This window comes from Notolepis coatsorum (genome assembly GCF_963971535.1).
Source record: "Notolepis coatsorum genome assembly, chromosome: 3".
Lineage (NCBI taxonomy): Eukaryota > Metazoa > Chordata > Actinopteri > Aulopiformes > Paralepididae > Notolepis > Notolepis coatsorum.
The window spans coordinates 160,474,819-160,486,365 of NC_140167.1; the positions used below are offsets into that span (position 1 = coordinate 160,474,819).

General features: G+C 45.4%; 1 protein-coding gene across 1 annotated transcript in view; it reads right to left on the minus strand.

Moving 5' to 3' along the window:
• The window catches only part of cytip (cytohesin 1 interacting protein), a gene marked incomplete at both ends in the record, with an annotated part of 42,452 nt that overhangs the window by 30,862 nt on the left and 43 nt on the right, over positions 1–11,547 (minus strand). Inside the window, 2 exons of the mRNA XM_084311414.1 lie at positions 9,364–9,413; positions 11,429–11,547. The exon at positions 11,429–11,547 is cut by the window's right edge and continues 43 nt beyond it. Of these exons, the coding sequence (XP_084167540.1) occupies positions 9,364–9,413; positions 11,429–11,547 (169 nt within the window). The remainder of the gene's footprint in view (positions 1–9,363; positions 9,414–11,428) is intronic.

Sequence of the window (11,547 nt, forward strand, 5' to 3'; positions counted from 1 at the left end):
ATCTTAAAAAAGAAACTATATAACAATTAAATGTTTGATGTGTACAGTAAAAGTTTTCAAAATGGCATGCTTATAAATTGAGTGTCAGTAGAGAATAATACTAACAGAATAATGTGTAAAAACTGTTTGTCTGGAGGGATCCTTAAGAGATACTGGAGAGGCCTCGTACATGGTACGATATCACGTGGTCACCATAGACAAAGCCGTTGTCTGTTCTGAAGGAATAAGGGACTTTCTGTTACTTAAAAAACCACTAGGTAACGAGAAGTAACGTTAGTACCAAGAAGGAGGAGCTCATACGAATTACGTATGGTACTCTGGTTTGCTAAACAAAAATGACAGCCTGTGACTTCACTGTGTTTAGACCAATCGGAAATATTGTAAGATGGATATAAAAGGGACGGTTGCCCTTTCAAGAGCCAGATTTTACACTGAGCTGGAGAGAGAAGAAGAATGGTGCTTAGAGACTTTTTTGAGAGATGAGAAGAATGGTGCTCGACACTGGGCACAAGCCGTCCATGATGAGATGTTTTGTTCTGTGCTTATTTTAAACTGAATTGGGTGCTTTCCACTTCAGTATCTTTTTGTAACTAGCTTTTTCTAATTAAAATTACCTCTTTATAAATATGATTTGTATCCTTTCTTCTGACCAGACGACCGGGTAAGCATGAAATGTGTTTTGTCTTGTAACTTCACCCCATGCATTTTTGATTAATGATGTAAAATATAATAATAGGCTTTATCCCTACGGAGTAAAAGGAGACTTATGATTATGCATTAAGGACTAAAGGTGGATTCTGATAAACCTGGTTTTATCAAGTAATGCCATATAGTGATAATATGTGTAAGTGGCTTTATCCCTAGCTATAATGGGGATATAACTATAACTATAGGCTTTATCCCTACGGAGTAAAAGGAGACTTATGATTATGCATTAAGGACTAAAGGTGGATTCTGTATAATGGGATTATCAAGTAAATCCATACAGTGATAAATACGTGTAACGGATTAGGGAAATGGACCTCCTCTGAATAAAGAGAGCCCGTCCCAGTGCAAATAAAATAAAAGATTCCGCAACTTCAATCACTCGACCTAAGGTCGATGACTGACGGGGGTCGGAACGGTGCATTCGCTGTCTCTTGTCGGTCAGTGGTAACAACAACATTTTGTAGACTCGGTTGGTTCTGCGTGTCAACCACTTCACAGGACGCTGTTTGAGGTGTAGATAGGCAGACCAATGAGTTATGAAGTTATCGATCTGACCTAAGAGCGAGCGTGGGCATTCAACATGGCGTCCCTGGGTGGGCATTTATACTAACCAAAATAGGTGCTAAATGGCCGAAGAAGACAGGACTACTGTCAAAAGCCTCTGGAGTAAAATTAAATCACAGATTTGGCTAAAATTAAAGTAGAAAGCTCTACTGGCGACTCGAGTGGAAGGCTCTACTCGGGGATATCACAAATGAATAGAAAGCTCTATCTTGGTGATTAAAGCAACGTTTACTCACAACTAAAGGGTAACATAATGTTTATAGAGCTCTGGGGGGAGTTACAAGTGCAGCATAATTTCGTGCTTTGCCCACAGGAAGCGAACTGGCCCTACCCAAGGCGAGGGCTCCCTAGCCCAAAGACACTGTTTGTAAGGAGGGGAGACTGGATGTGAAGCGAAGCCAAAACGGCCGTTCACAGAAAGGCGAGGGCTCCCTAGCCCAAAGACACTGTTTGTAAGGAGGGGAGACTGGATGTGAAGCGAAGCCAAAACGGCCGTTCACAGAAAGGCGAGGGCTCCCTAGCCCAAAGACACTGTTTGTAAGGAGGGGAGACTGGATGTGAAGCGAAGCCAAAACGGCCGTTCACAGAAAGGCGAGGGCTCCCTAGCCCAAAGACACTGTTTGTAAGGAGGGGAGACTGGATGTGAAGCGAAGCCAAAACGGCCGTTCACAGAAAGGCGAGGGCTCCCTAGCCCAAAGACACTGTTTGTAAGGAGGGGAGACTGGATGTGAAGCGAAGCCAAAACGGCCGTTCACAGAAAGGCGAGGGCTCCCTAGCCCAAAGACACTGTTTGTAAGGAGGGGAGACTGGATGTGAAGCGAAGCCAAAACGGCCGTTCACAGAATGGCGAGGGCTCCCTAGCCCAAAGACACTGTTTGTAAGGAGGGGAGACTGGATGTGAAGCGAAGTCAAAACGACCGTTCACTGAATGTTCCCTGGATGGCTACCTAGCCCGAGGCTACGTGACGCTAGCTAAAACGGCGTGTTCACTGGAACATGGGCTGACAAGCCAGGAGTGAACTGAATGCTAACTGGATGACAACCTCCAGCTCCAGGAGACGCTGAGGCAGCGGGAGCGGGAGCTCACGGCCCTGAAGGGGGCGCTGAAGGACGAGGTGGCCACGCACGACCGGGAGATCCGAGACCCTCAGGGAGCAGTACAGCACCGACATGGAGAGGCTGAGGAGCAGCATGGAGCAGGTGTCCCAGTCTCAGGCAGGTATCGAGGCAGAGCGGCAGCGTGTGAACACCTCGGTGCGCTCCCTGCAGCAGCAGCTAGAGGACTGCAGGGACGAGAGTGCCCACTGGATGGAGCAGTTCCACACCACCAGAGACGAACTGCGAAGCACCAAACAGGAGCTGCTGCAGTCTCGTCTGGAGAAGGAGGAGTTTGAGGAGGAGCTGAAGGAGCTGCAGGAGCGAGATCACTCCCTGCAGTGCATAAGCCCAGGACCACGTGGTCACGAGGAAGTGAGGCAAGCGAGAGCAACCTATATATCTCCCCGTGGTGAACACTCAGGGGTGAGAGTGACATCTACAAGGTCTCACAGACAATCACCAAACATAACAGTCACTAACCACCCAGTCTGGACCGATAACTCTGATACACCATGGTCAATCCTCACCTTCACTGGACCGTCATTGACGAACTATGGTAGATGGGAAACAAGCATGGTAACGGCAGGAGGCTCTTACTACCGAAACCTGAGGAAACAGGTAATGGAAAAAAGGACCAAAAAGCCCCTGAAACCAGGCAAGGCAGTAATCACAGAGTGTGATTATGAGGTGTTTCACGCGGAGAAAATTGTCCATGTGACACTAAGTCAAGACCAATACAAGGAGATAGAGTCCTCACACATAAACTGGGACAGACTGGTGTCCCGTATAAAGGAACTACTGCAGAAAAGGGAAATCTATGCTGGCCACGGTACTAAGGACATGCCCTACCGACTAGCCATAAACCTGATGTGGGGCAGGTCTCGAGGATATGGCCAAAGAGGCATATGGTTGGGGAAAGCCGTAATCAGCGCGATCTCAAGCCTAAGGAGTGCAGGGCACACGGAGATCCGTCTCATGATGGAACCTAGGGACCATGAGTCAATAACCCTGGCCGTGGATAGAGCCGGGGAGGGTGAGGAAGACGAGGACGATGAGCCTGCATTGGTACCTCTCACTCCCCCTCCGAACCCTAAGGGATCGGGACCCGTACCCAGGAAAGAAAGGTCCAACTCCCAGAACTCCTCCCGAGCAGCGGAGAGAGGGAGATCATCCACACCCAGGAGACCGACAGTACCGTTCGAACCTGAAAAGGCGGAACCTGCGCGATCTCAGGCCAGGAGTATCCATAGACTTCTAGGCCGTCCCCCGGACTCAGGGGACGACCCAGCAAGTAGCGAACAGGAGTATACTGATCTAAATCAGGACTCAGGAATGGAGGGAGACCGGGATAGGTCAAGCTCCAGAGCATCCTCCAAGTCTTCATCTCGATCAAGATCTAGGGAGAGAGTTCGGTACCCGAGGGGCGAACCTCCTAGACCTCGAAACAAGAGAGCGAAACCGGTCAAACTGAGACCTATAGGCAAGGGGCCTACTCTGAAAGGCACCACCTTTCAGTCACCCTCGGGCTTGACCTGGAGCTCAGGATTGGAGGACGTCTCCGAAGAGAGTGAAGGAGACTTGGAAGGAAAGAAAACAGGGGATATTATGCCAGCATATCCCGTGAGATGGGGAACGGCTCAGGCCTTAGCCCGGTCACCCGTGGCAGAAAAAGTGTTGTCTCACCCTGGGGTAACAGAACCATACAAGCATGCACACTTACATGCAGGCTATGACATACTACGTGAACAGGTGTACAAGCTAGACAGGGCCATGGCTGAAATAGCCAGGAGAGAAAGAAACTGGTTGAACGAGGCCCCGTCCATAAGCCCAATCCGAGCCCTGAGACACAGCACAGAGGAACACCGACCGGAAGTGAGCCCCCACTCCATACTAGCCCAATCTCCCGGAGACATTTACCGACCGAGAGGAAAGAGTTCACATACAGGCAGGAGTCTGCGTGACAGCACCCAATATGGAGAAAGCAACAAAGCACAAGAATTGTTAAGCAAAACCCAAGTGCTCAAAAAACTGGCCCCAGAAATGCTTCGAGGGGAGACCCAGGCTGCTTATATCCATAAGTGTGCTCAGATTTTCCATGGGTCACCTCTCTATGATGACCCGGAGGCCGCTCGCATTTTGAGACACCTCAAAGGACTGGAGGTCCCCGAAGGGGCTTCAATGGCCCAAATGATGGAAATGGAAGTAAGAATCCCCGGTCAAGATCCAGGGGAAAATATGGTGGAGAAACTAATCCCACAGGTGCGAGACGGGAGCTTGTCTCTCACTGTTGCAGCAGAATCAGTCATACGTGGAACGCCTAGGCAAAGATCAGGCTTACTGCTTGAAAAGCTATTCATCGGTGTACCAGGTGGTAACCGTCTTGCAGCCAAATGCGCAGCATGGTCCCGAGACCAGTTACGGACGGAATGCATGCTGTATGACCAAGTCAAAATGCTTTCTCAACACAAATACTGTAAAGATGTCCGTCTTTTCTCTAAACCAGAGTAGAGAGGACGAAAGAATTTGTAATCTATTTCATGCAAAGGGGATTTCCTGACAGCTACCATCTGGTAGGTTAGCACCTGTACCAACCATATCAGCTGCGTGAGATGTACACTCACCAGCGCCTATGGATAAAAATTGAGACTCTGCAAACTCTCATCAAGCTTAGCACCTTGACGCGGGGGGACAGAGCGAGCATCAGGGTCTCTATATCCGACGGGCCTATCAGATTTGTGGGGACTCGGAAGCTTCAGCATACAGGACGCTGTGGTGCTTGGGCGGCCGAGTCACTGGTTTATAGGTCTGTCAAAACGGATTGGAGGTTCTGGGGCTTAGAACATTCGTGAGTTGGGCTGTATACTAATTAAATAGGTATCAACAGCCGAAAGAATATTAACTGAAATAACTGCTGTCAGGTGTCTCTGGAGTAGAATTAGTTACAGATTTGAGTCAACCTTACTCAAGATTGGTCTTATCGGCAGAACCTCTCCAACCAAGACTCTTCCTAATGTTCGAGATCTGGAACACTGGTGACGTAGATGGTCTGCAGAGCGCAGCAGACAGCCAAAAGTATATTGGTAAAAAATCTATCAGGAACAAGAGAGGGTTGATAAGTAACGACTTGAAGTAGCGGTTACTCATGACTAAAAAGTTACGTAATGTTTTCTTACAGTCAAAAACGTAGAAGGTTCTACTTAAAGAAACAATCACAATTAAAGTATATTTTTGTGAAATACGGTAAAAAGGTTTACTCATGACTAAAGTAACTAAATGCTTACTTAAAGTCAGAACTTAAGTAGAAAAAACTCTACTTTGTGAATAGCAGGCTGAAATAGCCATTGCGAATAGCAGGCTGAAATAGCCATTGCGAATAGCAGGCTGAAATAGCCATTGCGAATAGCAGGCTGAAATAGCCATTGCGAGCAGGCTGAAATAGCCATTGCGAATAGGAGCGAATAGCAGGCTAACTAGCCATTGCTAACAGGACGAGGCTACTCACATGATCAGACAGGTATATGATAACCTTGGACATGCCGGAAGTAGGAGGATGTTGGTATACCTGAGAACTAACAACATTCTCATACTTAAAGCCAAACAAAGAGCGATAACAGTCCGAAAGGCCTGTGAACAATGTGCGCTGGTAAAGGTGCGCTGGTAAAGGGACAAAACCTGAACCAGTGCCGCATTCTTAGACAGGGGGGGGGGTCCCCCGGAGTTAGCGGACGACGCAGCGAAAGGCAAGAAGGAATATACTGACTCAGGTCAGAAATCGGAAATGGAGGAAGACCGGGATAGGTCAAGCTACAGAGCATCCTCAGGGTCCTCATCTAGATCTCCCAGACCTCCCAGACCTCCCAGACCTCCCAGACCTCCCAGACCTCCCAGACCTCCCAGACCTCCTAGACCTCCCAGACCGGACAGAGAGACATCGGCCTGGTCCCAGGTTACAGGGCGACGAGAGCCCTGAATGGACCTGAAAGAGAGAAAAGAAATGAGTCCTCTGTGGACTGTATCTGTGATGTCCTGCGAGGCCTACGGACAGGGTCACACGATAGGTCAAGCTCCAGAGCATCCTCAAGGTCCTCATCTAGACCTCCCAGACCTCCCAGACCTCCTAGACCTCCCAGACCGGACAGAGAGACATCGGCCTGGACCCAGGTTACAGGGCGACGAGAGCCCTGAATGGACCTGAAAGAGAGAAAAGAAATGAGTCCTCTGTGGACTGTATCTGTGATGTCCTGCGAGGCCTACGGACAGGGTCACACGACCAGGCCAACCACACTTCAATAGAGGACTGCTGCTACAATTCTCGGGAACCCGTGGGGGTCGCCCGAGAAGTGACAAATCAACCTACCTCAAACTATGGGAGAAAACCAAGAGGTCAGAGGGGGTGACCCCAAGATGACCAAGATGACCAAGATGACCAAGATGACGAAGACGACAACAGCCTGGGTGCATCGGCCGGGAACAACAGATGCAAGTCTTCCCGCCGGATACCAAGGAACAACGTGACTCCTATCCTGTCGAGCCGTCCAGCCAGGGAACAACAGATGCAAGTCTTCCCGCCGGCTACCAGGGTAACAAGGTACCAAGATGGCAGAGGGGGTGTGGAGAGTCACAGCCACGTGACCCCACAATCGCCATCTCGTCCCCCAGTACAGATGCTATTAAGACAATGGAAAATGACCGACCAGGATGACAGAGGGGGTGTAAAGTGTCACAGAACAAGTGACACTCTTGGACAATGACATCCTGAGTCGTTCCTATGTGACCAGTATAATCTTTAAACTGAACTCTGGAGGATAGCTTTATGCTGGCTCTACTTATAAAAAATGGAAATGAGCCTTTAATATCTGCAGAAAAGGTGCCTGGTGTCTGTGAAACGGGAGGCAACCTGGGGAATGTGGGCCTCAGCAGAGGGGAGAGGGGAGAGAGAGAGAGACATAGTGTGAGAGAGAGACACACACACACGCACACACACACAAGGAGAGAGACATAGTGTGAGAGAGAGACACACACACACGCACACACACACAAAGAAAGAGACATAGTGTGAGAGAGAGACACACACACACGCACACACACACAGAGATATAGACAGAGACAGACAGAGATGGAGAGAAGGAAAGAGACATAGACAAAGAGAGAGAGACCGAATAGTTGTATGGTATTAGGTAGAACAGGGAATTGAACCCTATACCAGTATCGTATGTGTGAAGTGCCACAGATCAACAAGCGACACTTTTGGACAATGACATCCTGAGTCGTTCCTATGTGACCAGTATAAACTGAACTCTGGAAAAATAACTCTATGAGGGCTCTACTTTAAAAACAAATGGAACTGAGCCTTTAAAATCTCCATAAGAAGGGTCTGTTCTTCACAGACCACATGCAGAAGGGAGGCACCCTGAGGAATGTGGGCCCCAGCAAAGGAGAGAGAGAGCTGTAAGAGGTTAACCCTTTCAGACGGGAAGGGTTGCTGGTTGAAGTCTTGAATCTATAGAGGGAGATCTTAAAAAAGAAACTATATAACAATTAAATGTTTGATGTGTACAGTAAAAGTTTTCAAAATGGCATGCTTATAAATTGAGTGTCAGTAGAGAATAATACTAACAGAATAATGTGTAAAAACTGTTTGTCTGGAGGGATCCTTAAGAGATACTGGAGAGGCCTCGTACATGGTACGATATCACGTGGTCACCATAGACAAAGCCGTTGTCTGTTCTGAAGGAATAAGGGACTTTCTGTTACTTAAAAAACCACTAGGTAACGAGAAGTAACGTTAGTACCAAGAAGGAGGAGCTCATACGAATTACGTATGGTACTCTGGTTTGCTAAACAAAAATGACAGCCTGTGACTTCACTGTGTTTAGACCAATCGGAAATATTGTAAGATGGATATAAAAGGGACGGTTGCCCTTTCAAGAGCCAGATTTTACACTGAGCTGGAGAGAGAAGAAGAATGGTGCTTAGAGACTTTTTTGAGAGATGAGAAGAATGGTGCTCGACACTGGGCACAAGCCGTCCATGATGAGATGTTTTGTTCTGTGCTTATTTTAAACTGAATTGGGTGCTTTCCACTTCAGTATCTTTTTGTAACTAGCTTTTTCTAATTAAAATTACCTCTTTATAAATATGATTTGTATCCTTTCTTCTGACCAGACGACCGGGTAAGCATGAAATGTGTTTTGTCTTGTAACTTCACCCCATGCATTTTTGATTAATGATGTAAAATATAATAATAGGCTTTATCCCTACGGAGTAAAAGGAGACTTATGAGTATGCATTAAGGACTAAAGGTGGATTCTGATAAACCTGGTTTTATCAAGTAATGCCATATAGTGATAATATGTGTAAGTGGCTTTATCCCTAGCTATAATGGGGATATAACTATAACTATAGGCTTTATCCCTACGGAGTAAAAGGAGACTTATGATTATGCATTAAGGACTAAAGGTGGATTCTGTATAATGGGATTATCAAGTAAATCCATACAGTGATAAATACGTGTAGCGGATTAGGGAAATGGACCTCCTCTGAATAAAGAGAGCCCGTCCCAGTGCAAATAAAATAAAAGATTCCGCAACTTCAATCACTCGACCTAAGGTCGATGACTGACGGGGGTCGGAACGGTGCATTCGCTGTCTCTTGTCGGTCAGTGGTAACAACAACATTTTGTAGACTCGGTTGGTTCTGCGTGTCAACCACTTCACAGGACGCTGTTTGAGGTGTAGATAGGCAGACCAATGAGTTATGAAGTTATCGATCTGACCTAAGAGCGAGCGTGGGCATTCAACAGTAACTTACCTTGGTTTGATTGATTTTTGTTGTGTTGTTCTCTGTGTTTTATATGTTTTTGTTGTGTTTACCATTGTGTAAACGTTGCTGCTTTCTTGGCCAGGTCAGCATTGTAAATTAGATTTTGTCTCGATGCTTTTTTATGTGGTTAAATAAAAAAAGAAGACAAAAAAAAATGATGTGTATATTTACCTCTGAGGATCAGAGTAGTCCACCAGAGAGTTGGAGCGTGTGTGTTTGGTCTGTAAAATAAATAGATCAATATATTAGGGATGGGCGTGATTACTTGAGTACTTGCCGTTTCAACTGAACTCAAGTGGTTTTTGAGGGTTGCTCGATTTTTATTTCTTCATTTGGTTACCAACAAATACATCCACCAAAAGTGCCTGTTTGTGCCAATGAAACAGAAATCTCGCTCTGAAATCCCACGAGGCGTGAGTTGTTGCTGGAAGTTGGAAGATGTAGAATCAAGAATCAAGAGGTTTATTTGTCACATACATACCAGGGCATACAGTGAAATGCGGGTGGTCTTGCCCGCATTGATTGTGCAAAATACAATAAAATGGGCATAGAAAAAAAGAAACAGAAAAAATAAAATAGGTAAGACACAAGATATGCATGGTAAAAAAAATACATGCTGAGTTCCTGAGAAACTGATTCCTATATACACTACTATACTATATACAATTTACAATTTTTTAACTCTTAATGTGTCTAAACTATACTATTAGTACCTCCTTCCTCTAAAGTGTCTTTCTATTTTTATAAAGTGACATTTGTAAAGTGATAGTTTTAGCTGTGTGTGTTGTGTGTGTGTGTGTGTCTGTATGTGCTCATGTGTACTTGTGAGTGGAGAGTTCAGTGTTGGTAGAGCATGGATAGTAAACGTAACGTTACTGTGAACAGTTTGTTATTAGTTTAGTGTTATCCGAAAGATAAAAACAGCTAGCTTAGCGTTATCCGAAAGATAAAAACAGCTAACTTAGCGTTATCTAAACGATAAATACAGCTAGCTTAGTGTTATCTAAAAGATAAAAACAGCTAGCTTAGTGTTATCTAAGATAAAAACAGCTAGCTTAGCGTTATCCAAAAGATAAAAACAGCTAACTTAGCGTTATCTAAAAGATAAAAACAGCTAGCTTAGCGTTATCTAAGATAAAAACAGCTAGCTTAGCGTTATCCAAAAGATAAAAACAGCTAGCGTAGGCTAGCGTTATCTAAAAGATAAAAACAGCGGTTCATGTTTGTGCATTTCCAAATTGTGCCACCAACACGTTGCCCACTTTGCGTAGCGATTATAGACTATTGATACAGACATGCTGTTCCATGAGTGGAGAGACCTGCTGCAGACAGAGTGGAGGTAATGTAATTATTACAATGGTAACAGACTGTTTTGACTGACAATACGCATTAAAGGAACATGCCAACATTTTGGGAAAATAGCTTATGTAATTGTGATGAGGAACTCATGTAGGTATGTAGGCTACTTTTCGGTTCAGTCATGCTGTTCATTTTGATCCTACTGTCTTATTACAACCCCAAAAGATTAAAATAGTTGAAATGCTTTCTGCCCGCTGTAGAACGCTGCTGTGCTGTGATTACACAGACCAATCAGCTGCTGTGCTGTGATTATACAGACCAACCAGCTGATCCTCCAATAATATCAGCCTTTCGTTTTTCCTCACAAGTTTAAAAACTATTCCAATTATATTATATTAGATTCGATTAAATGTATTGTCATCATGCAGCACAGGTACAGTACAACAAAGGGGTTTGGCATCCAGCCAGAGTGCAAATGTAACAGTAAAGTGCAATAGTGACAATATACAGGTGATTAAACTGTGTACAAAATATATCAATTAGTACTACTGTGCTAATCAGATGTATGTACAGAGTTGTAGTATAATATGTACAGTGATACAGGTTTAAAGACACTATGATAGTAAGTCATACTGGCCAGCAGCGTAACTAGTAAGAGTAGATAAGGGATATGTACAGATATAGATATAGTATTAATATGTACAGTGATACAGGTATAAAAGACACTATGGTAGTAAATCGTACTGGCCAGCAGTGTAGTAAGAGTAGGTAAGGGATACGATATGTACAGATATAGATAATATAGTATCTATCTATGTAAAAAGATTATATGCAGGTATGTATACAGACAGATGAGACAGAGTCTCATGCCAGCGCTGCATGTCAGCGGGTTGAGTGTCTGATGATAAGCAGGTCCTGGGGGGTCAGTCTCCCTCACCTGTCTCCAGCTCCTGGGCAGCGTCCCTGAACTCTGCTGTTTGTCGGTGTTCCCCTTCCAGAGGCGTCCCTTCTTCCTCCAGGAGTTCTCCGTGGCTCCGTATCCGCTCTGGCTGCTCC